We start from the raw sequence: 26461 nt of genomic DNA, 5'->3' as shown, positions 1-26461 counted from the left end.
TTTCATCATTTATTCACCCTTATGCTCAAACTTGTACAACTCAAGTGGTTTAATCCATGTCTTCTGAAACTCTCTGCGCATGCGTCAAGCACGAGAAAGTGTAATCAAGTTTGTTTCATGATTGCACCAAGGAGACTGCAGTTGTCAAGGTTTATAATCAAAAAGGAGTTATGTTGTAGTCTGTTTCTCACCCAAAACCGATCGCATCGCTTCATGAAGCATGGATTACATTACATGAGTCGTTTGGTTTACCTTTATGCTGCCTTTATGTCCATTTTGGAACTTGAAAGTTTTGGATCACATGGACTGATTGTTTGGACAAAAACACCTAATATCTCCATCAAAATACCTGTGTTTATGTTCCTCAGAAGATAGAAGGTCGCACAAGTTTGAGACGGCATAAGGGTGAGTAAATGATGAGAGAATAATCATTTTTGGGTGAACTATTCCTTTAATGGACAAATAAAAAGTACATTAAAATCACTGCGATATACAGTGCACTCAGAAAATATAATATTCAGACCCCTTTTTTCAAATTTTTTATGTTGCTGACTTATGCTAAAATGCTTTAAATATTTTTTTTCACATCAATCTACACTCCATACCCCATAATGACAAAGCAAAAACCAGATTTTTGATAATTTTGTAAATTTACTAAAAAGAAAAAAATGAAATATCACATTTACATAAGTATTCAGAGCCTTAACTCAGTACTTAGTTGAAGCACCTTTGGCAGCGATTACAACCTCAAGTCATTTTGGGTATGATGCGACAAGCTTTGCACACCTGGATTTGGGGATTTTCTGCCATTCATCTCTGTAGATCCTCTCAAGCTCAGTCAGGTTGGATGGGGACCATTGGTGCACAGCCATTTTCAGGTCTCTCCAGAGATGTTTGATTTGGTTCAAGTCCAGGCTCTGACAGAGCCACTCAAGGACATTCACAAAGTCCCTAAGCCACACTTGCATTGTCTTGGCTGTGTGCTTAGGGTCACTGTCCTGTTGGAAGGTGAACCTTCGGCCCAGTCTGAAGTCTTGAGTGCTCTGGACCAGGTTTTCATTAAGGATATCTCTGTATTTTGCTGAGTCCAGCTTTCCTTCAACCCTGACCAGTCCCCCAGTCCCTGCCGCTGAAAAATACCCCCACAGCATGATGCTACCACCATGCTTCACCGTTGGGATGGTATTGTGCAGGTGATGAGCGGTGCCTGGTTTCCTCCAGACATGACACTTGGAATTGAGGCCAAACAGTTCAATTTTCATTTCATCAAATCAATCAAATCAAATCACTTTATTGTCACACAACCATATGCACAAGTGCTGCAGTGGGTGAAAGTCTTGGGTGCAGTTCCGAGCAACATAGCAGTCATGACAGTGATAAGATATATACCAATTTACAATAAAAATCAGATTTACACAACACAATTTACATATCTAATATACACATAAATACACAACACAGTAATAATATACAATTTACAGTATACAACACACACAATATAGAACACACATACACATAATACAGAATACACATACAATAAAAATAGTATATAAAGTATATATAAAATATACAGTAGGTTGTATTGTACTGTATTGACATTCAGGCTGTCAGTTGAGAGTCAGTTGCCAGTGTGTTGTTAAGAGAGAATATAATTTATGACAGTCCAGTGAGAGATAATAAGATTAATAAAGTTCAGTGCTGATGTATATTGATCGTGAGAGATCAAGAGTTCAAAAGTCTGATTGCTTGGGGGAAGAAGCTGTCATGGAGTCGGCTGGTGCGGGTCCTGATGCTGCGATACTGCCTGCCTGATGGTAGCAGTAAGAGCAGCCCATGGCTCGGGTGGCTGGAGTCTGATGATCCTCCAAGCTTTTTTCACACACCGCCTGGTATATATGTCCCAAAGGGAGGGAAGCTCACCTCCGATGATGTGTCTGGCAGTTCGCCTTAGCAGGGCTTTGCGGTTGTGGGCGGTGCTATTGCCATATCAGGCAGTGATGCAGCCGGTTAGGATGCTCTCTACAGTGCTGGTTCATTCCAAACTTCCTCAGCCATCTCAGGAAGAAGAGGCGCTGGTGAGCCTTCTTCACAATGGCCTCAGTGTGGACGGACCATGTGAGTTCCTCAATGATGTGGACACCGAGGAATTTGAAGCTGCTGACTCTCTCCACCGGTGCTCCATTGATGGTGATGGGGCTGTGTTCTCTGTCTTTTCTCCTGAAGTCCACCACAAGCTCATTGGTCTTGCTGACGCTGAAGGAGAGGTTGTGCTCCTGACACCAGCATGTCAGAGTGTGCACCTCCTCTCTGTAGGCTGATTCATCATTGTCAGTGATCAGACCTACCACCGTCGTGTCATCAGCAAACTTAATGATGGCATTGGAGCTATGTGTTGCCACACAGTCATGTGTGTACAGGGAATACAGGAGTGGGCTGAGAACACAGCCCTGTGGGGCTCCAGTGTTGAGGGTCAGTGATGAGGAGATGTTGCTGGCGATTCTAACCGCCTGGCGTCTGCTTGACAGGAAGTTCAGGATCCAGCTGCACAGTGATCCGTTTAAGCCTGGAGTATCTCATCAAGTTTGGAGGGCACTATGGTGTTGAATGCTGAGCTGTAGTCTACAAACAGCATTCTCACATAATTGTTCCTTTTTTCCGGGTGGGAGAGAGCAGTGTGTAGTGTAGATGCAATGGCATCATCAGTGGAGCGGTTGTTGCGGTATGCAAACTGTAATGGGTCTAGTGAGGCAGGCAGCACAGAGCAGATGTAATCTCTGATTAGTCTCTCAAAGCATTTGCTGATGATGGGGGTCAGAGCAATAGGACACCAGTCATTTAAGCAAGTAATTTTGGATTGCTTTGGTACAGGCACAATGGTGGATGTTTTGAAGCATGTGGGGACTACACTACAGACAAGGAGAGTGAAAGGTTGAAAATGTCCATAAAAACAACAGCCAGTTGGTTCGCGCACACTCTGATTACGTGGCCCGGAATGCCGCCTGGACCCGCGGCTTTACGGATATCCACCCATCGGAAGGATCGGGTTACATCTGCTACAGAGACAGAGAGCGAACTAAGCTCTGTAGCTTCGGCCGCGAGAGCTATCTTATTTCAGACTAGGGAATCTTGTTTCTCACAGTCTGAGAGCCCTTTAGTTGATTTTTTGCAAATTCCAAGCGAGCTTTCATGTGTCTTGCGGGCTTTCAGGCGGGCTTTCAGGTTTCCATCTGGCCACTCTGCCATAAAGCCCAGATCGGTGGAGTGTTGCAGTGATGGCTGTCCTTCTGAGGGTTTCTCTTATCTCCACACATGATCTCTGGAGCTCAACCAGAGTGACCATAGGGTTCTTGGTCACCTCTCTTACCAAGGCCCTTCTCCCCCGATTGCTCAGTTTGGCCGGGTGGCCAGCTCTAGGAAGAGTCCTGGTTGTTCCAAACTTCTTCCATTTAAGAATTATGGAGGCCACTGTGCTCTTGGGAACCTTCAGTGAGGCCAGAATTTGTAGCCTTCCCCAGATCTGTGCCTCAAATCATTCCTGTCTCTCAGCTCTGCAGGCAGTTCCTTTGACCTCATGGCTTGGTTTTTGTGCTGATATTCATTTTCAGATGTGAGACCTTATATAGACAGGTGTGTGCCTTTCCAAATCATGTCCAATTGAATTTGCCAAAGGTGGACTCCAATTAAAGTGTAGAAACATCTCAAAGATGATCCAGAGAAATGGAATGCACCTGAGCTAAATTTCAAGTGTCATAGCAAAGGGTCTGAATACTTATGTCAGTGTGATATTTAAATTTTTTCTTTTAAACACTTTCGCACATACGATCAAACTGGTGTGATCACTCTATGCTGGGCTCAGACACGTACGATCAAACCGGTGTGATCTGCATTCGTGCTGCTGTTTACCAGCAAAGGATGGACTGAAGCGGTTGTCATAATGAACCAGCTGCTCAAATAGTCTTTTCAACATCACAATATCTTTATTTTTATATGTTACAAACATTCAAACAATCACTAAATAAAAGTTTAAAGCCATTACCATTGGAGCGCACTGTTTTGATGCAGCGATGTTTTCTGTCATCAAACAAAGAATATACAAACTTGTCAGTCAACACGAGCCTTCTCCCATTTCGTCCGTCACTCATTCTAACCACTTGCGGTGCTAGGAAAGTGGAAGGGCTATGTTTTTAGAACCTTCTATGCTTCTATTATGGACTCATAGTCCCATGATGCATTGCATGTAAACAATATGGCGGCATGCATAGCCAGCAAGCACATTTGCGATCGCATCTTATCTATCATAATCAATCATTATAAACATCTAAAAACCACATTATATGTTTGTTAATATATAATCTGACCTTCATTGCACCTGCTGTGAAATAATCTGTCCTCCAGTGCATCAGCTGTCAAGTGTAAGGTAAGATTTTTTTAATTACAGCAAGCATTAAAGAACTCATGCTGGGAGATCTGTCTGTACAGGAAAAATTCACGTGCGAAGAGGTTAATACATCTGCAAAGTTATCAAAAATCTGGTTCCCATCTGTCACTCACTCGAAGTTGTGTTGATGTAGTGACACTAGGGGTCACTCTTGGGAGCCCGAGACACCTCTGGTCTTTGATAAAAGGCCAATGAAAATTGGCGAGTGGTATTTGCATACCTCTCCTGGACATACAGGTATAAAAGGAGCTGGTATGCAACTACTCATTCAGATTTTCTCTTCAGAGCCGAACAGTCGATGTTTACTGAGCTGACTGTTCATTCACCTCTGCTGGATCTGATGGCACATTTCAGTGGCTTCTCCCTCCTCTGCACTGGTGCACTGCACAGAACACCCCTGGGTGCTTCGGCAGAAATAAGAGAGTATATTTTTCTAAAAGTGTATATTTCTCTAAAAGAGCGACACACAAGGAACGTCTTTTTAAAGACGCATCTTTTTAAAGATGCCTTTCCATTTGTGTGTTATTCCTGGTTGCGGTCGTTATCTCTCAACTTCTGACAGTCACGATCGCTGTCTTTCGTGTCTGGGCGCGACCCACGCGGAGACAGCGTTCGTGGATGGATCATGTACTCATTGCGAGAACATTACATGGCAACGTTGTGGCCGCTGCTTGCTTTCATAAGAAAGCAAGCCACCCCAGTGGCTCCCCGCCTCGGTCCTTCTACCTACGGGTATGAGGCCAGCACGGCTAGCACTGAGGGCAATTTGGGGACCCCAATGAGACCAACTCCGCCGGGTATCCACCCACGGACCTCCCATTCCCCAGCACGCACGTCTGCCCCAATCGGACTTCCGGATGAGTCCGCCGGCTCATCTCACGGCGAGTTCGACCTCTTGTTTGGCGCCCGCGAAGCTGATGAGCTCTCGAGCGCAGCATCAGAGAGCGGGCTCATCCAGTCGGACTCGGAAGCCTCAGCTTGGCTCCCCCCCTCAGGTACGGTCACCAAGTCACAGGCTGACGTGGAAATGACGGACATGCAGCCGCGAGTGTCGGGCTAGAGTGGAATCCTCCGCTCTCCCCTGAACCCTTGCGGCTCGATGATTGGTTCCTGGGCTCGTGGCGCCGCTCACAGCCACGCCCTGCTCCAGTTCCTTTCTTACCAGAAGTGCATGAGGAGCTGACAAGGTCGTGGGAGGCACCTTTTACTCTCACGGCCGGCCGCCAAGAACCTGCGAAAGGCTTCGAAGCGCCCCTGAGACGGGTGACCCAGGGACGACGAAACCAACTGCCTTGGAGCTTGTAAGCAGACCACTCCATCCCCCGGTGGAGGGCCGGGAGGAACATTTTTTGTTGCCTTTTCATTTAATTTCGCCACATGCCCAAGTGGCTGCGGTACCCAACAGTTCAGCAAGTGAGCAGTTTCCTTGTTTTCTACGTCACATACCCGATGTGCACGGCCGTCATCATGACCACCGTCCACCATTCCATTTTGGCAGGTTTGGTGCCCCAGTGGCGGTCTCCCCGCCCCTCCGTGCCCAGCTGTGGCACAAATCCGCCCCCGATGTGACAGTGGGTCACGAGGACAGGCCTCTTCCTCCCCGTCCCAGGCTGTTCCGGGGGTGGTCACAAGGAGCCAGGTAAGTGCTTTGATGTCCCTGAGCTCAGCACGGCCACAACATGGCGTGGCACCTCAGGCTCATTGGTCCCCCTCGCCCGGAACTTGGACGCATGGCTTGCGCTTTCCAATCCGTTGCAAGGGCTGATTACCATCCGACTCAGCAACGTGATTCAGTTCGCCAGGCGTCCGCCCAGGTTTAGCGGTATCCACTTCGCCTCAGTGAAGGGCAAGAACGCTGCTACCTTGCATGCGGAGATCACTACCCTCCTGCGGAATTATGTGATAGAGCCTGTCCCTCCGTCCGACATGATGAAGGGGTTTACAGCCACTACTTCATTGTACCGAAAAAAGGCAGTGGGTTGCCGCCAATCTTGGACCTGCGAGATACTGAACAGGGCTTTACATAGACTCCCATTCAAGATGCTGATGCAAAAACGCATTCTAGCGAGCGTCCGGCATCAAGATTGGTTCGCGGCGGTAGACCTGAAGGACGCATACTTCCACGTCTCGATTCTACCTCGACACAGACCCTTCCTGCGGTTTGCATTCGAGGGTCGGGTGTATCAGTACAAGGTCCTCCCTTTTGCCCTGTCCTTGTCCCCTCGCGTCTTCACGAAGGTCACAGAGGCAGACCTTGCCCCACTAAGGGAAGTGGGCATTCGCATCCTCAACTATCTCGATGATTGGCTAATCCTAGCTCACTCTTGGGATGTGTTGTGTGCACACAGGGACCTGGTGCTCTCGCACCTCAGCCGACTAGGGCTTCGGGTCAACTGGGAAAAGAGCAAGCTCCTCCCGGTTCAGAGCATCTCTTTTCTTGGCTTGGAGTTGGACTCAGTCTCGTTGACGGCATGCCTCATGAACGAGCACGCACAGTCGGCGCTGACCTGTTTGAAGGCATTCAGACAGAAGACAGCGGTTCCACTGAAACTGTTTCAGAGGCTCCTGGGGCATATGGCATACTCAGCGGTGGCCACTCCGCTCGGGTTGATGCATATGAGACCGCTTCAGCACTGGCTTCAGACTCAAGTCCCGAGATGGGCATGGCGCTGCGGGACACATCGCGTGGCCATCATGCCGATCTGTCACCACCTCTTCAGCCCTTGGACCGACCTCACGTTTCCACGGGCAGGCATTCCCCTAGAGCAGGTCTCCAGGCACATCGTGGTTATGACAGATGCCTCCAAAAGGGGCTGGGGCGCTGTATGCAATGGGCACGCAGCCACCGGCTTATGGGTGGGCCCGCGGCTGCATTGGCACATCAACTGCCTCAAGTTGCTTGCAATTCTACTCGCCCTGTGGAGGTTTCGGCCGTTGATCCAGGGCAAGCATGTGTTAGTTCGGACAGACAACATGGCAACGGTAGCATATGTCAACCGTCAAGGCGGTCTGTGCTCCCATTGTATGTCACAACTCGCCCGCCATCTCCTCCTCTGGAGTCAGCAGCACCTCAAGTCGCTGCGAGCCACTCACATCCCGGGCGACTTCAACACTGCAGCGGACGCACTATCATGGCAGGTTACCCTCAGGGGAGAGTGGAGACTCCACCCTCAGGTGGTCCAGCTGATTTGGAGTCGATTCGGGCAGGCACAGGTAGACCTGTTCGCCTCCCAAGATTCCTCCCACTGCCCACTCTGGTACGCCCTGACCAAGGCTCTTCTTGGTATGGATGCGCTGGCACACAGCTGGCCCCCTGGACTTCGCAAATATGCTTCCCCCCAGACCCTGTGCAAGGTCAGGGAGGACGAGAAGCAGGTCATCTTGGTAGCACCCTAACGGCCCACCCAGACGTGGTTCTCGGACCTCACGCTCCTCGTGACAGCCCCAAGGCAAATTCCCCTGAGGAAGGACCTTCTTTCTCAGGGACGGGACACCATCTGGCACCCGCGACCAGACCTCTGGAATCTCCATGTCTGGCCCCTGAACGGGACGTGGAAGACTTAAGCGGTCTACCACCCGTGGTGGTAGACACAATCACTCAGGCTAGGGCCCCCTCTACGAGGCGCCTGTATGCCTTTAAGTGGCATCTGTTCGCTAAGTGGTGTTCTTCCCGACACGAAGTCCCCAGAGATGCGCAGTCAGATCGGTGCTTTCCTTCCTGCAGGAGAGGATGGAAGGGCGGCTGTCCCCCTCCACCTTGAAGGTGTATGTAGCCGATATAGCGGCACACCACGACACAGTGGACGGTAAATCCTTAGGGAAGCACGACCTGATCATCAGGTTCCTGAGAGGCGCCAGGAGGCTGAATCCCTTCAGACCGCGCCTCGTTCCCTCATGAGACCTCTCTGTAGTTCTTCAGGGTCTACAGAGAGCCCCCTTTGAGCTCTTGCAGTTAGCTGAGCTCAAGGCACTCTCTTTGAAGACTGCCCTCCTGACTGCGCTCACTTCCATCAAGAGCGTAGGAGACCTGCAAGCGTTCTCTGTCAGCAAAATGTGCCTGGAGTTCGGTCCGGGCTACTCACGTGATCCTGAGACCCCAACCGTGCTATGTGCCCAAGGTTCCCACGACCCCTTTTAGGGACCAGGTGGTGAACCTGCAAACGCTGCCCAGGAGGAGGCAGACCCAGCCCTGACGTTGCTGTGTCCGGTGCGTGCTTTACGCATCTATTTGGATCGCACGCAGAGCTTAAGAGTCTCTGAGCAGCTCTTTGTCTGCTTTGGTGGACAGCGGAAAGGAAGTGCTGTCTCCAAGCAGAGGATCGCCCACTGGCTCATTGACGCCATAACAATGGCATATCATGCCCAGGACGTGCCACCCCCAGTAGGACCACAAGTCCATTCTACCAGGGGTGTAGCGGCCTCCTGGGCCTTGACCAGTGGTGCCTCTCTAACAGACATTTGCAGAGCAGTGGGCTGGGCAACACCCAACACATTTGTTAGGTTCTACAATCTCTGGGTGGAACCAGTTTCGTCCCGTGTAGTGGCACGCACAAGCAGATAAATCAGGGACAGCTGGCCGGGTTATCACTTGCGCATAGCGCCTTTCACCTCCCCTGAGCTGAAGATGTGCTCTGTTGACTCCCAGTAGTGTTCACAAACTGTGTTCCCTGGTTGATTTCCTCTGAGCCCTGTGGCAGACGAGTTTGCGGAGAAACTCACTGCCGGCTCAGTACACGTGCTAACTAAGCCCTGTACTGGGATAGGTGCTCCGCATGTGGTGGTTCCCCGTAGGTTACCCCATGCAACGTATATCTTCCGCTAATTTGTTTCCCTGTTGGTAAACTGCATCTTCCTTGGGCAGAGGCCCCTCTGCCCCAGTCACCATGCTCTTAGAAACTCCTCCCCCGCAGGGTAGGACCTACCATGGGACTTATCCACATGACATACTTCCGACAAAGCTTGGCAAGACCATGTGACATATTTCCACTCAAAATATGGGGTGTGGTCTCCGCGGTGTCTTCCCCTTAGGAGTGACACCCCCGACTAGACCTGGTGGCCCCAGTCGGTTAATTCCTTTTTTTGGGGGAGAGGAAAAAAAGAGGATAAGAGGCCACGACTGGGCTAGCCTGTCTCTATCTTTTGGGCAGTCGACTTGTCCCCAAAGGGCCGTTCGACACTCATAACAGTGTTGGGGGCGGTTACGTGTCGGCCTGCTGTGCTGGCTACGAGGCACACAGTGGTCTGCCCATCACACACCGCCAGTTCACGTAACACAGTTCAGCCAGTTGCGGCGTTTCGTATAGGGACCCCTAGTGTCACTACATCGACACAACGTCGAGTGAGTGACAGATAGGGAACGTCCTGGTTACTTGCGTAACCTCCGTTCCCTGATGGAGGGAACGAGACATTGTGTCCCTCCTGCCACAATGCTGAACTACCCGCTGAAATGGCCGGGACCTTGTCTTGGCTCCTCAGCACAAAATCTGAATGAGTGGTTGCATACCAGCTCCTTTTATACCCGTATGTCCGGGGGAGTGGTATGCAATTTTCATTGGCCTTTTATCAAAGACCAGAGGTGTCTCAGGCTCCCAAGAGTGACCCCTAGTGTCACTACATCGACACAACGTCTCGTTCCTTCCATCAGGGAATGGAGGTTACGCAAGTAACCAGGACGTTTTTGCTTTGTCATTATGGGCTATGGAGTGTAGATTGATGTGAAAATAAAATTATTTAAAGCATTGTAGCATAAGGCTGCAACATAAAAAAATGAAGGGGTCTGAATACGTTCTGAATGCAATGTATATATATTCAAAAATATGCTTCATGTGGTTACATTTAAATTAACTGGTTTAATTCAATTCAAAAATGTTACTTAATCTGACTATATTTATCAGAAAAATTAGGTTACAGCAGCAAAAGTAATGTTTATTAATTAAATCAAGTAGAAATAAATCCTTGAGGTAACAACTGCAGGTTACCCGATTTCTGATTGTATATTGCAAGAAAAATCATCACAAATCTTAGATATTCATTATAACAGCCATCCCTTGGACATAAGTTCTCATTATTAAAGTAGCACTGAATTGAACAGTGTATTTGTCTGCTTTTTGTCCTGGTCAAAAAAGACTGACTTGATGAAGTTACTGTATCTTCTTTCTTGTCCTCTCATGTTTGAAAACATCCACCTGCTCTATCTCTTTCTCAACAGTGCCCTAGAGGTGAGCCCACTCCAAGCTGGAGGAAAAAGCCTCACAATTCATCTCCAACTTCAGCCCCAAATAGGCTGTAATGACTGGGCTGTGATAGACGCTGGAGAGAGAGGCCATAGAGCCATTCATGAAGCCTAATCAGCATGCTGGGAGCAAAGTCTTATAAAGTACTCTGCAGTGACTGAATGCAGACTGTGAGCACCCCTCCTTTAATCTCTCACACATTCATTCGGCCTTGCCGTAGCTTTACGACAAACCCAACAACGTCCTTGTCTGCTGTTTTCCGACACCTTACCTTTCCTGCTAAAACAAATAAATAGCTAAAACCAGCCTTACCTAGTTCACGAGAGGGCTGAGGTCACGCAGTCTATTAGCTTTGGCATGTTCACGCGAGTAGTGACACATACACGACACACCCGGAAGAGCAGCGCTGTTTATAACTGAGTAGGAGGAGCCCTGTACAGACCGAACGCTGTAAACAAATCGAAGCAAATTTAAACAAAGATGTCAGAAGATTTTCATTTAAGAGGAGAAGAGCAGATACAAGTTTTTGTATGTCATATTTATTTGAACCTGAGTACTCTGACCAGGAGCACAGGGAGATGGAGGAGGCTGGACCAACAAGCCTCATAGAGATAGAGAGCTCAGGAGACATGGTGGTGCACATGTAGGCAATGCCAGGCAATGCCAACAGAGTTAGGGAGTGTCTGCTGCAACGAATGGAATGTTGCCATGCTATCGCTGGAAAGACCTTGTGATCTTAAATATTGATCTTTTTCACACCAAAAGCGATCGTATCACTTTATAAGCATTCATTTAACCACTGGGGTCGTATAGATGATGTTAATGCTGATTGTCTGAGCTTTTTAGAGCATCAAAAATCGTGTTACCATCCACATCAATTTAAAGGACCTACTGAGCTTAAGTATTTTTCTATTTTTTTTTTTTTTTTTTTCAAATGTGTTCTGCTGATGAAAGGAAGTCATATACATCTGGGATGGCATGAGGGTGAGTAAATGATGAGAGAATTTACATTTTTGGGTGAACTATCCTTTTAAGCTTGAATTGCTCGTATGGTAGGGAAATCTGTACTTTTATTATGGAATTTGTGTACACGTCAATGAGCGTGATTAATTGCGTTAATTTTTTTTTACTCATTTTTAAAATATAATTAATCACACTAAATTAACATGTTAAACCAACAACCCTAGTTTTAACTTTACCCTATTTATTGCTTTGTAAGTTTACCCCACTATAGTTTACTTACGCGTTCCATTGACCAGCCTCACAAGACTGGGACAACAGATGTTTTTTGCAGCAGATTTGGCCTCCTTTTTCCTTTTTACCTCACATGAGTAAACAACCATTTGAGTGTATTAGTGTTGGGATAATTCAGAGGAAAAAACAATTAAATGCAGAATATAAAAATCTGTTATTACTAAAGCAACTCACAGTGGGTTCACCCCAAGACGAGCCATTAGGACATCATTAACACTGCAAGAATGCAAGTCAACACATTGCTAATGACTGCAAGGTCAAAACCCTCTGATAAGCTTGAGATTGGTTCGTATTATTCTAAACTGCCTTTAAGTGTCGCATCTTAGTCAAAGATCTGTTTAAATAGACCCACTGACAGTGAAATGTCTGATTCATCTCCAACCTCTGTGAGCTCTCTTCCCAGGATCTCCTGGATACTTCAGTGCATACTCCAGTGCATGCATTTTAGGGATGAAAGAGCTGCCAACCATGCATCTCAGAGATGGAGAGTTGCTGCCTATGCTGATCTAAAATTCAAAAGCTATCCTTTACAGGCTGTCAGAAAAGTGATGGAGTGAAAAGGGAGTCTATCATCAGGGGAGACATGCTGGACTCCACCAGCGCTCCACTACGCTCTCAGCCTTCATTCTCGTGCCAAGATTGTTCACTTCAGTTTTAAAATGGAAGGCTTTATGCCTTATTTTTTATTGCATTACAATATGAGTCAATTGGCCACAGATGACTATAGGATGTTTTCATTAAGAAATAGCACCAATAACAAAATCGCATTCCAAAACAGATAATGCTTCCAGACAGAGAACATTTTTGATGAGACATTTAGGATATTGTTTGAAGACAGACAATGTGGTATAGAGTAAATCTGTTATAAATGCCACCTAGACTGAGCCCAAAACCACAGGGGGTCAAGTCCAAGTCAGAGTCCAGAAAGCTGGATCTGAGATATGACAGAGTGGGGGGTGACAGAATGGGGTGAGCTGTGGACAGGGCTAAGACTTAAGGCTGAACTGTGTAAATCTTTGTTGTTGTTGTTAAAATGCTTTCTCCAACTAAAGTAAGCCACTGGTTGGTGGATTTCCCCAAAAAGTGCAAATACCACTGTGGCTCTGAGGCGCTATTAAAACACAAAAGAACAGTCTGACATAGCAACATGATCACACAAAATCAAATCAACATGTAGCTACTGATTTCTGCCATGTTACTGACAGGCAGCATCTTCCATCAGACATTTTTGCATCAATTCAAATGTGTTTACCTTTTCCTGTGGTGCTACTGATAGAGCAAGCAGCCTCAGAGACACGGGTTCTGATCCCATGGAAACCAGGAAATAATCAAGTTCACATAATCAATAAAGAGCATGATTTGGAGGTTGCATTTTGCCCCTAAGAATACATTTTTACTCCATTGATGGTTAGGTTTAGGGTTGAGGGTTGGGTTAGGGCGTATGGTTAATAAAATATGCATTTCTGTTAGGGATGCACCAATCCAATACCTGGATCGTTATCTGCTCCGATACCAACGTTTTCAACCGGATCGAGTATCGGTCCGGCAAGCCTGATCAAAATTTGATACTGTGTTTTAGTCACGGTCGTTGCTGTTAATCTCCAAAAATTGCTTAAAAGAACAATAAAAGCAACATTAAAGTAGTCCATATGACTCATGCATTTTGTTCTCCTAATCTCTTAAAGACAAACATTAGCTATGAATTGCAAAAGGCTTTGTTTAATTAAGTAAATATATAGTCCACATGTGCAGTGCATTTCAGTGGATGCACGCTGCTCTGTTGACACACTCATAGTATGCGAGGGGCTATTAAGATGCACTGATGTTATCAGCTCTCAGAACTGCACGCAATATGTGAGCAATACACACAAACAACATCTCAGTTAATCAATAATTCGGTCTGCTTATACCATGAATCGAGAACAGCACATTTTGCTGCTGCATTATCCAGTAAACTAGTTAAGTTTTTCTTATTAGATTACACATTTATAATAAAATAATGTATAATAGATGTTTTTGTTTCTTTTCATATTAAAGACTACCCCCAATTAGTTTCACACAGTGAGGTATATATATTCTAAACAGATTAAGAAAAAAAACAACTCTGGTATCGGATCAGGATCGGTATCGGTATCGGCCAGGATCAGAATCGGATCGTGAGAGAAAAATTTCAGTTGACTTTACTACATCATTTACAACTGAAAACCACTCTCTTTCCAACTCGCTTTTGGCGCCACTCTGTGGACATTTCACCAGGAATCTGGAGCTTAAATTTCGGTAAGAACAGACTGATTTCAGATGAAGAACTGTCAACCTAGTGTTGCCAAATTCACAGTGAGATTAGTCTGCAAAAAACAACTCACTTTCGGCACCACTCTGTGGACATTTCACCAGGAAAAGCTCTCACAAGCCCATACGTTCAACAACACTTCCAGGTTTGGCCACTGGGGGCAGTGCTTCAAATTTCGGTAAACAGACCAATTTCAGTTGAACAACTTTAGACTTACTGTCGCCAAATTGACATTTAAAACAGTCTGGACAATGCAACCTTGGCTCAACCAATGGCTTGAGTTTGTGGTGGGAAAACAGTTCTAATGTTCGAAATGCAATTCAACTCAATGCTTTCTAAATAGTCACAAAACTGACTTGTATATAAAAATCATATATAAAACTAAATTTTATCATTTAAATGAATCATCAGCCTAGGTTGAAGTTGTGTTTCGAGAGAAATGAAAAATAAGCTAGAACAAATTTTCATGTGTTTGTTTGTTTTTTCAACAAGAAAAAAATCTGATTTCTTTGTGTCCAAATCTCCTTAGAGATTGTGACAAGTCCAAGACCATAACATATAGTAGAGAGAATTATTGCAAGCTGAAATTGAGGACTTTACATTCTGTATCACATATTTCAGGTCAAAACATTTTTATGGCATGTCCTCTTGTTCAGTTAGTGACTAATTAATCATTTCGTCTGCCAATAACTTGCTTAAAAGCTCAGAATACTTTATCTGGGCAGTATATGTTTCTTCCTGTCACCCTGTAAACCTTTTATCTCTCTCTAGACTGGTGCAGTAGGCACAGGGAGTGTTGTCAGGAAGGGGGGACTCCACTTTAGAGCCAGTAATGACACTGAGCCTCAGATTGGACCTGATGCCAGGTCAGTCTGGCGCAGCAGGTAGACAAAATCTTTGCTCCCAAAGTCCAATCACACCAAAAAGCCACTGCAAAGCCAAGCAGAACTTAGAGACTTTTGCTTTTACAGACTCCCAGGGAGTGTTGTAAACTAATTTATTTAGAATAGTTAAAACTTAAAAATGCAGAACACTTTGTTAAGACATGCAGGCATAACACATCCCTGCTGAACCCACATTATTCCACTTTGTTCATCACGCCATTTCTAGTCAGGCATCCATCCTCTTGAAAGTTATTACATCAATTAACAACTGCTGAAGGAGTTCTGGCGGCTACTGCAATGGAAAGCCTCAAACTTTATCACCAACTGCTATTTTGATGCTTTTAATGCAGCATCCATTAGAAATGCTTAGCAACAACATTTATTTATTGTTTCCTGTTCTGTTGCTTCTGATTGTCGCCATCATCACCTCAATTCTAATACGTTGGAATTTAACTGAATAGCCCATGGCATCAAGGCCATGTAGTGACCATGTAGCATTACAATATAAACAGAAGTTACAATGATGGATCTAGAAATACTACTTCATGTCTGATAATTTTTCTCCTTTTTTCCTTGCTTTATAATATAATAAAGTCCCGACGTGGTCTTCTGCTGTTGTAGCCCTTCTGTCTCAAGGTTCGACATGTTGTGCATTCTGAGATGCTATTCTGCTCACTACAATTGCACAGAGTGGTTATCTGAGTTACCGTAGCCTTCCTGTCAGCTCGGACCAGTCTGGCCATTACCGTTGACTTCTCTCATCGACAAGGCGTTTCCATCCGCAGAACTGCCGCTCACTGGATGCTTTATTTTTATTTATTTTTTTGGCACCATTCTGAGTAAACTCTAGAGACTTTTGTGTGTGAAAATCCCAGGAGATCAGCAGTTACAGAAGTACTCCAACCAGCCTGTCTAGCACCAAAAATCATGCCATGGTCGAAATCACTAAGATCAAATTTTTTCCCCATTCTGATGGATGTGAACATTAACTGAAGCTCCTGACCCGTATCTTCATGATTTTATGCATTGCGCTGCAGCCACACGATTGGCTGATTAGATAATCGCATGAATATATGGGTGTACAGATGTTACTAATAAAGTGCTCAGTGAGTGTGTACTATGCCAAGGCTGCATCACAATACATAGTACTCAAGGACAAAATGAGAAAAAAAGAGCATCAACACAAAATCTGTTTTTATTATTAGCCTAAATGTTAAAGTCAGCATGATACAGCATGTGCAACCAATTTCAAATATGTTAAGGGAAATATTCTGAGTGTGAATATTCACAAGAAAATGAAGGATGAGACTTGATTTTATACATCAGGAAAAGTGGGTGTTCCATAGCAGAATGGAGCCAGACCTGAATGTGAGTTTGCAGACGATTGTAGAGGACTATGTCCCTCCTGAAACAACACCAGCTCCCGCAATATTTTAGAAAGATGAAAAAAAGTTGTTTCAAAGGCGGAAAAATTATTGTGAAAGACTATGAAGACAAAAAAAAAAAACATTTTCATTGGAAAAACATGCACTGATGAATTGTGCACAGTAAAATAAGGAATGTGTTTTTAGCAAGTTAATCTAACCAACTTTGATTTCATGTTGACTTTAATTATTTTAGATGTCCTCTTGGATATACAATAAATTTCATGGAATCAAAGAGTGCAATTTGAAATGCAGTATTTGGCAAACAAAATAAGTGGTATTTAAAACTGGCATTAATGAAGTAAACAAATAGAGAAATAATGGATAATATGAGCACAGATCTAAGGCTGGTGCATTACCAGCAGCCATATCACCCTGCAGCTCTCACCTGGTTGCCCTAAGCAGGGTTGAGCCTGGCCAGTACCTGGATGGGAGACCTCCTGGGGAAAACTAAGGTTGCTGCTGGAAGAGGTATTAGGGAGGCCAGCAGGGGGTGCTCACCCTGTGGTCAGTGTGGGTCCTAATCCCTTAGTATAGTGACGGGAAAACTATACTGTAAACGGCACTGTCCTTCAGATGAGATATTAAACCGAGGTCCTGACTCTCTGTGGTCATTAAAAATCCAAGGGCACTTCTCGTAAAAAGTAGGGATTTACCCCAGTGTCCTAGTCAATTTCCCCCATGGCCCTTATCAATCATGGCCTCCTAATCCCCGTCCCTGTATTGGCTACATCACTCACTCTACTCTCTCCTCTCCACCAGTAGCTGGTGTGTGGGGGGCGTACTGGCGCATTATGGCTGCCATCGCATCACCCAGGTGGATGCTGCACACTGGTGGTGGTAGAGGAGATTCCCCCTGTACTATGTAAAGCGCTAAATAAATGTAAGGAATTATTAATATCAAACATCTAACACAGCAACTCTCCATCTGTAGGAAATGAAAGGTGTTCAGGCAGATGCCTCCTGTGGTTCTCTATTACTAGGCTGGAGGTCACTGCTCTATTTCTTGGCACTTTGTGAGAAGCAAACCCATGCATTCTCCAATTATTTTCTTAAAATCCCAGTTATTGTGGCAACCAGGCCAACATGTGTTGTTTTGCCATGGCAGCAGGCCAACTCAAACCTTTAAGCTGTTAAAAGCTTGCTCACACATAATGGGTGATTGGTCTCATGGTCTGCTCAATGCTCAACCCTACACCTATACTGATTTTGTGCACAGAAACAACTATGTACATAACGCTGTGATAGTTCCAAAAGTTCACACAGAAGTAAAATGACTGTCTGAAAATAGTTGTGATCGGCAAGGGCTTTCAATCTAAATTAAATTCCAACTGGTCTTTATTCTGTATAAAGATCAGTATTATGTGATGAGAAAGTTCTAAAATATTGAAAAATAATGATCTCTTCTCAGGGCCAAAAGAAATACATTAGCCACCGGTCATGAACATGACTCAACTTTTTTACATTGAGCATTATACTGGGACACTTATGCACCATTGATCAATTTTATGGGGCAGAACTTTGTAGTTTTTTCTCTCTGGAGTGTATGGAAGACAAAAGATGTCAGACTAAGCTGCAGGGTGTCATATCATCATTTCCAGGACTGGAGGATTTTCTTTCTTTCATCTATCTACCTATCTCTCTATCTATCTATCTTTCTTTTAACAGGAAAACAAATGGTTCCACAATGGTGATCTGCTCAAAGAATGTCAGTTGCTTGATTTTTTAAAAGGAAAAGTTCACACAAAATTTTACATTTCTTCATTATTCATCCCCTTTCATGTTGTTCTAACCCTTATTTTCTTTCTTCCATGGAACACAAAGGAGAAAACGCTTAACCTTAATTTAATCTGTTCCTCAAGCAAAGTTGTCATATGGCTTCAGAAGACTTTTAATAGTTCTATGACCACTTTTATGATACCTTTATGGTGCTATGTGTCCTTTAAGAATCTTGAAAGCCTTAATACCCATTCATTGTAATTGCATGGAAAAGAGCGATCAGTAGAATTCTTCCAAAAAAAAAAAAAAAAAAAAACCTTCGTGTTCCATGGGAAAAAAAGAAAGTCATCAAGGTTTGGAACGAAATGAGGGTGAAGAAATAATTACAGAATTTTCATTTTTGGGTAAACTAGTGCTTTAAGTGTATCTTAATGCATCGTAACCATCCAGTCTAAGGCCTTCCCACAAGATAAATTATAATGACAAAAGATTGTGACTGAAACTATAACAACTAATTATTTTGACATCAATATATTATTTCATCTAGTCTCAGATCAGAAAAGGTAAATTATATTGATACTAACATGGTATCTCCATGAGTTAATAAACAGAATAATAATCCAAACAGATCAACCTTGGTTTTCCCCTAAACTAGATTAAGTGCTAGCAATTGAGAATAGCATTAAATGTCAAGTCTTTTTTATCAGTTCTGATGGTAGACAGTGTATCACTGATGCAGATATGCTGATAGAACTGAAAAGTCCAAATACATTAACACTTCATACTCCCTAAAATTGCAATAACCTTAGCATGTACATCATATTTTTCAAACAAGAGTCAAAAGTGCTCTTGTGGAGCTTCTCGACTCCTCAAAAGACGTTTGAATTGCAATGTACCTTAAAAAGGTGTAAAAGATTAGTGTGCTGTTACAGTGTAATTACAAACCAATTACATAGTAATTACATACCGCAAATTATAGATGTGACTTTTTTGCATTTAGCAATTACACATTTTTCTTTTGAAATCATTTGTAATTAGTTATAATAATATGTAATATATTTAACATGTATAATGCCATGTATTTTCACAAAACACAATAAATTATGGCAATTGTCGTTTGGCACATGGCTTACCTTCTCCGAAAAAATGTGCTTGAATCAAGAACAGTAGAAAAAATCCCATCGCCGCTCCCGCGAGCGCACACGCCACACGGAGATGCTGCATCTTTTACGATCTGACTGACGTGTTTAAAACAGCAAATCCATTCCGACTCAACGCAGCATTGTTGAAACGGACCGAATAAACAATCCTTTATTCTGAGGAAGAACAGTCTGTTCGGGAGAGACACTTTCCATGCAGAACAGCTTCTCTCTGCTCGCGCGGCAGGTTTCTATTCAGTAAGATTAAAGTTCAATACAACAGAGTTTCAACACACCGTCAAGGGGAAAAAAAACACTGACTATTAACCGTTGCATAGTCTCTTACTCACTGATAGTCCCAAAATATTTCAGGCTCTTTACGCAAACGCATCCGCATTTAAAAGCCTGCTTCGGTGCACCAGGCAGAAGAACTTGCGACTAAAACTCAAACAAATCCTTTTTCAGTGCGTTTGCATTTAAGTAAATTTTATTCATACAGTCATTCAAGACCGCATGTCTTGGCACATCCACAAACGAGCCTCGCGCTGCATGAACAAGTCGCCCACTGGAATTCCGTCCCTCTTTAAAGTCAAGGAAAAGACCTCAAATATGTCAAGTCTCTGAGGAGTCTCAAGTCTACGGCACCATTCTGTTGACTTCTTAGTAGACAATGTGCGGGCATGTATGCGTCACAAAGACGCGCGCGCATAGTGCTCGAGCGACTCCTATTTAACTAACGCATCTTGGTTTAATATCGACGTCATCACTGCTAAAATCAATCTCCGGGCGACTCCACTTCCTCGAGTGAGTGAGTGCGGAAAATCAACACAATTACAGTAGGCCAACTAACATTTTAAAACAAAATGACCATCCCTACCTCTAAAATGCGTACTTTCCATTTTGTGCTATATTTTTAACATGAAGTCATCTAATATTCCAGGAATTCCTGTGAAGACTCCAGTGAAGATGTCTTTGATTATGTGAGCTAATGTTGTTTTCACATTTGGTTTGATATGTTTATATTAAAAGGGAGATTGTATTAATGCCCCTAGGTTTAGGAAAAAAAAAAAAAAAAAAAAAAAAAAAAAATATATATATATATATATATATATATATATATATATATATATATATATATATATATATATATATATATATATTTGTTTTTTTATTTTCATTTCTTATCAATGTATTTATATACATAGGCAATGTTAAATATCATGTTCATGCTCAGAATTATAAGTAAACAGCAAGCTTTCATACCAGACAGGTTTATCCATAGCGATTTACAGTATACGTGTATTTTATATTTGATATATTTATTTGTCAGGGACAATACACATTAATCAAACATCTCAACAGAATGGAAAATTTTCATCTGTTGTCCCCAGGCAGGTTGATGTCAAAGTACAAAATTACACTAAAATACATTCTATGCACACTATACATAATTTTAAAATCACCAAAACAGTTTAGTTATATCCACTGGGCATAAAATTACAAAAAGGACATAAATGGTTCAGATGTATTTTTACAGAAAGCATGCCGGCCACACGTCAATTAAAGTCTCCTCACATTACAGAATAAAAGAAAAAAAAATGATGTATGGACCGTTTTTCCAAATGAGGACAGATTTAACTCACTTCTGGGTAGGGCTGCAAGATAATGGGTAAAATGATAATCATGATTATTTTGCTAAAAAAAAATTAATCACGATTATTAATCACAATTATTCTGCCCTTTGAAGTTTTGTTAATTTTATTTTTTAATTGCAGGGCTGCACGATATGGGGGGAAAAATACTGCTGCCACAGCTTTGATATTTTTTTTCTGAAATAAACAATAAAATTAAATTAAACAGCAGCTCTCATGTTGAAAAGGTGTTAAAACTACAAACAAGTCATTTATTCTTTTAGACCAAAATTAAGTCATGTTTTGCCAACGCTTTACTTCCAATTTAAGGGTTTTTACTCTTAAGTTCTCTTAAAAAAACTATTTACTTTTATTATTATTATAGCAATAAACAGTAGTAATATATTTCTGTAATAATGTGTGTGTGTTGTTTCTGTTGACAACAATTTTGGCAGATTGTGGTGCTCCATCCAAACATGGTGAAATGCGCTTATCTCCTCCTCAACCCACAAAACCCTGGTGCCATGGGTTTACTTTAGATATTTTAGACACTTGTAATGGCCAAACATACCTGAAATTATAAAAATTTGCAATGAGGTAAATATGAAGTGCTTTTTAGCATGGTCAACACACATTAGCGATGCACACGAACCGAAGCGTACTCAGAGCACAGCTGTTCTGTGTATAATATATAATGAGAGCACGAAATGAAATTCATCGCTATTGAGCACAGAACCCCTAAACCGCTATAACACCGCACTGCAACCAAAGTTTATTCAGCTGAGTTGCTGTGTAATCAGTTAATGGCTGAACAGACAGAGTTGTTGAATGACTGGTCTCAGAACAGTTTGAAAGGCACCTGATTTTCATCCTACCTTCATATACAGTCTCCGAAGGCAGTGTGTTCCAGCTTTCTGATGCGAGCCTCATATCAATCAAAGCGAAGCACATAAGAAACATACTCGTAAACATCTGCAGCTCTGTGTGTAAGCGTGTGCTCAAAACTGAAAAAGTGATTGGTCAGTGGCAAACTTCTGAAGAGAGCACAATTGGTCAGGTGAGGTGAAAACAGACTTCAAAAGTGCTTGTGATTTGACCTATCATCTGAAGACACAGCCAATTATAAAAATGAGCAACAATTTGCAACTTTAGCTGGCTGATAATTTCTGTTTGTTAGCTCACTAATATCGCTGACGGTTATGCTTAATTAACCATGAGAGGCAGAAATCGTGATTGCGATTAAAATACGATTAATTGTGCAGCCTTACTTCTGGGTGCAAAGTTGTCCCCAAACTATATATAAGTATGTACACAGACACACATATGCACATTTTTCTATCAAGGTAGGGACTTCTATTGCCTTTTACAGTGCTAACCCTATTGTAGACGTTATTTATTCTGTTTATCAAGCTGACTGGTCCCTGATAGGTCATTTCAGGTTTCATTATCCTAGAGTTATTATCTTTAGAGATAAAGCTGGCAAAACCTGCCTCTCAACAATCTAAATTAATTTTCATAGACAAAATAAGCAGTGTTATAAAGAATATGCATCTCAATGTGTCCAAAGATTTTAGGGATATATTTATTTGGAGTTTCTTGGAAAACGCTTTTTCATTGAGTAATGTATTGCTATTTGGTTTGTCTTTTGAAGATATAATTGATAATTATCTATTTGAATACATTCATATTCATGAGTGATACATTTTCTTTGATGTTAATGCCACTTTTCATTTTAGCCCCAAGTACAGCTGTACACATGACATCATATTCTCATATTGTTCTCACGTACACCAAGCTTCAATGGAAGAATGGCAATCAATCAGCGGGGACCCAGTTAAATATGTTCAGAATACCGCACCACCGCAAAGTCAAGCTGCTACTGAAATATCCTGCCCTATAACGTGTTCACCCCATGTTGCCAATATACTGTATCTCCAACAGATCTCTCTTTCTCTCAACTTCCATCTCGTCTAAGGGGAATATCTATATTTGACTCTGCAGTGTTTGCTGAAATACTGTATGGAAATATATGGTGGGACAACGCACCCACAGGGACAAGCCACTGTTTGCCTTTTTATCTAAATCCCTTTCCTTGTTTTGGAATCAGAAAGACAAAATCCATTTCTTTAGAGCACTTCTGTGAAACTGCTTGCTAAAAGCACATCAGAAGCAATTTGTAGATTTCAAATGAGAAAGATTACTTGTAAACTAAACATTTATTTCAAGCTAATGAGAGTATTAGGTACTAGATAAATTATTGCGAGACATAAACAACATTCTCCCAAGGCAATGGGTTGGTAATGATTGAATAGCATGTGTAATGACTCACAGGTCTTTTCAAAATCAAACAGATATGATGTGCAGATGGAAGACTTTCTGCTCCAACAGGTGTTCTAAACACAGGATCATCTGGCACTGGGTGTGAAACCTTCATTCCAATTCAGCATAATAGTCAAGACAGATTTTAATCTAATGAAGACTAACATATATTACAAGAAGTGTGTGATGAGAAGAAATGTATATACTTACAGTAACAACTAAAGAATCCCACCCCACACAATGGCTCGAACTGCATAGCACATCCTTATTACAGTATCCAATTTGGATGAATCCCATTAAATGTGACATCCGCCTTCATAACACATTCACAAATAACACAACGTGCATTCCAGTAAATCTGCTGCATTTCAGTTATATTCCTTTCTGTTCTCAAGATATGTTGATCCATATTTATTTCAGACTGTAGAACCACATAAAGTAGCCCCAAAAATTACACAATAGCTGCGTTTCCACTATCAAGCCAAATGAGGGCGTGCTAGTGCATGCCAGTTGCGTTCCCATTGTCACTTCCAGAGCTTCATTGTGCCTCTCGGGGATTTCTCAGGGCAAACAGCCAATGGCCTTTTTGTCCACCGATTAACCTTGGGCCAAACAAGGCCAACAAGGGAGTGAGGGGGTCAATGTCAAAGGTGGAGTTTCACAGAACTTGCATCCTGCGCACAACTGTAGAGGTTCGGGAAAAATGTAAAAATTGCGGGTACAATACAAATCCATTAAAACAAACAATGGACAAAGCGGTGCCCAAAAAAAAAGAACTTTCCATGGTTTGAAATCATGGATGGTCTGCTGGGACACCGTCCTGCTGTTAGTAGAGAGACCACTCGGGACACCATGGCAGTTACAGTCGGTGAGTTATCAGCACAACTTATATTGCTATCTAGCTAATGTTTACAAATGTTATAAAATTGATATTGTAGATAACTAGATAACATGATACCCCAGCTTGAACTTCCCTCTTACTCGTGAAATGGGCGGGGTGTGTGACGTTGGCATCAGGGCGGCGAGTTAAAGGTGGGTTTTAGGGCAACGCTGCAGGGCTATTAGTCCGATGGTGGGAACACCGATCGATTTTGGTCTCGCAGCTCGAGGCTTTTGGCCCAGGCTGGCCAGTTGATAGTCCTGGCTCGCACTGACCCGATAGTGGAAAAGTGGCTAATATGGTCAAAAGTATGTGACACCTGAATGTCACACCCATATGTGCTTTCAAAACCATTGTTATTTATAGGGAGTTGGTCCTCCATAACAACTTCCAATCTTCTGAGAACGATTTCCACTAAATATTGGAACATGGTTGTGGGGATTTGCTCCCATTCAGACATAAGCGCATCATATCTATTTTTTGCTTGAAAAGTGTTTGTCCTATCTTTCATCAAAATAAATTCTGCAAATGTCGATATATAATGCAAAGATATCCCTTCATTTTTAAGTGTGGCTTAAGTGTCCAATAAATTTTGGGGCCACTGAATATTTCAAACTACATTCTAGAACTGCAACTGTATCTTGTGAAATGAGCAAAGGTTAGCAGTGTGTTTCTGCTTTCAGAGCTAATCAGAAAGGATTAAGCCTCACAGTTTTACTTGACAGCCAGAAAGGAAAGCTGATGGTAAAGATCACAATCAAAGTGAGGTGGGAAACAGTGACAAGTCCGGATACATTGAGTGATAAGAAGGCATGGGCTCTCTTTTTCTCGCCTGCCCACAAAGACTTATGCAATCAATCTGCTCAGACTAATTTGGGCCAGACTTCAGAATGTGTGTGTGCGTGTCTATGTGTGTGTGTGTGTGTGTGTGTGTGTGTGTGTGTGTGTGTGTGTGCGTTTGTGTTTCAAAGAGAAGTGGGAAATGGTCTGACAAGCTAGTGTAAAGCTGTAGACACATTCAAAGTCAATATTTACAGTCTCAAACAGATGTGCCTTGGTGTATTTGAAATCACCGGCCCATGATGCCACACTGAGGACAAATTAGTTGTTTCAAAGAGGACATGACAGTGAACTCTTCTCCATTTTGGAAGACAGCAGATCTTCCTCCAGTTCCAAACTGTTTTCTATGCAGTGCAGGACAGTATTGACTTGACAGGGCTAATATTTTGCTCATTGACCATTATGCACCAGGCCACATTATTTTAGCAAGTGTCTGTGGAATGGATAGTGTGTTCGAAATTAATTAGCGACAGATTGCAATATTCCATCTACAAAGATGTAAATGTGGATAGTAAGCAGTTTTTGACGTACGCTTTGGATAAATCATTCAGACATTTTTTTTTATTTTTTTTTTTTATAATTTTTTTTTTTTACTTAATTAAAATGAACTAAAGCAACACAATTCCAGAACATTTTGTCACAACTTGATTTCATTGCGTTCAATCAATTTACATTTGTAAAATGGACGTTTACTTAATCCAATTGAGTTGGGACTACATGAATACTTTTTGTGGTGTAAATGTATCATTGATGAAACTGGGCAGGGGATTTCCATTACCCAGCATGCTTTGCATTGGAATCGATAGGGAGTGTGAATGTTAAAATGAAGTGTTATTTTATGTTTTTGTGCAAGATGAATATAAAGGAGGATACTTGTTAGTGTTTAATGTTTTGTTATGTTGAGATTTAGAAGAGTTTCTGTTATGTTGGAGTTTTAGGGGTTACCTTTATGGTGAAGAGTGGAGCTTGAGCTAATGATGAGGACAGGTGTATGTAGAACATGAAACTGATTGCTTGCTTCATTGAGAAAATGCTGTGCTAACCATAGCATGGTTACCAAACTACACTCTGTAGTGCTTTCAACCAGAATATGTTTAGAATGCTAGTATTCACTTAGTACATAAAAAATAAAAGAGATTTATTTGTTACATTGACACATCTAATTTTGTTGGGTTTACCCAATTCAACTAGGTTATTTCTAGGTGTTGAGATTACATAGTAATTTTAAATTCATAAAACTCAAACTCATTTCAAACACATGGAACCACTGTCCACCACTGAATTAAATTCAGACAAAGAGCTATTTGTTTGAGTGCAGGAAAAGGGTGTTCTTAGGCACGACACAAAGCAGATTGTCTAAAACCCTCTTAACCATGGTAAAAATATTGCAATATTGTAATCTGTTGCCAT

General features: G+C 42.6%; 1 protein-coding gene across 2 annotated transcripts in view; it reads right to left on the bottom strand.

Moving 5' to 3' along the window:
• Nucleotides 1-26461, bottom strand: part of LOC127435605 (chemokine-like protein TAFA-5) — an 88454-nt gene that overhangs the window by 50670 nt on the left and 11323 nt on the right. Inside the window, exon 1 of one of the 2 annotated variants that reach the window (XM_051689191.1) lies at nucleotides 19376-20039. The exons of the other annotated variant lie outside the window; for it this stretch is intronic. Within the exon in view, the coding sequence (XP_051545151.1) occupies nucleotides 19376-19466 (91 nt within the window). The 5' untranslated portion in view covers nucleotides 19467-20039. Of the gene's footprint in view, nucleotides 1-19375; nucleotides 20040-26461 lie in introns of those variants that run through there. 2 annotated transcript variants of the gene reach the window in all.

The sequence above is a fragment of the Myxocyprinus asiaticus genome, chromosome 46 (genome assembly GCF_019703515.2).
Source record: "Myxocyprinus asiaticus isolate MX2 ecotype Aquarium Trade chromosome 46, UBuf_Myxa_2, whole genome shotgun sequence".
In the NCBI taxonomy this organism is placed as follows: Eukaryota; Metazoa; Chordata; class Actinopteri; order Cypriniformes; family Catostomidae; genus Myxocyprinus; species Myxocyprinus asiaticus.
Note: the sequence above shows the minus strand (reverse complement) of the source record. Positions and strands in the feature narration are given on the sequence as shown.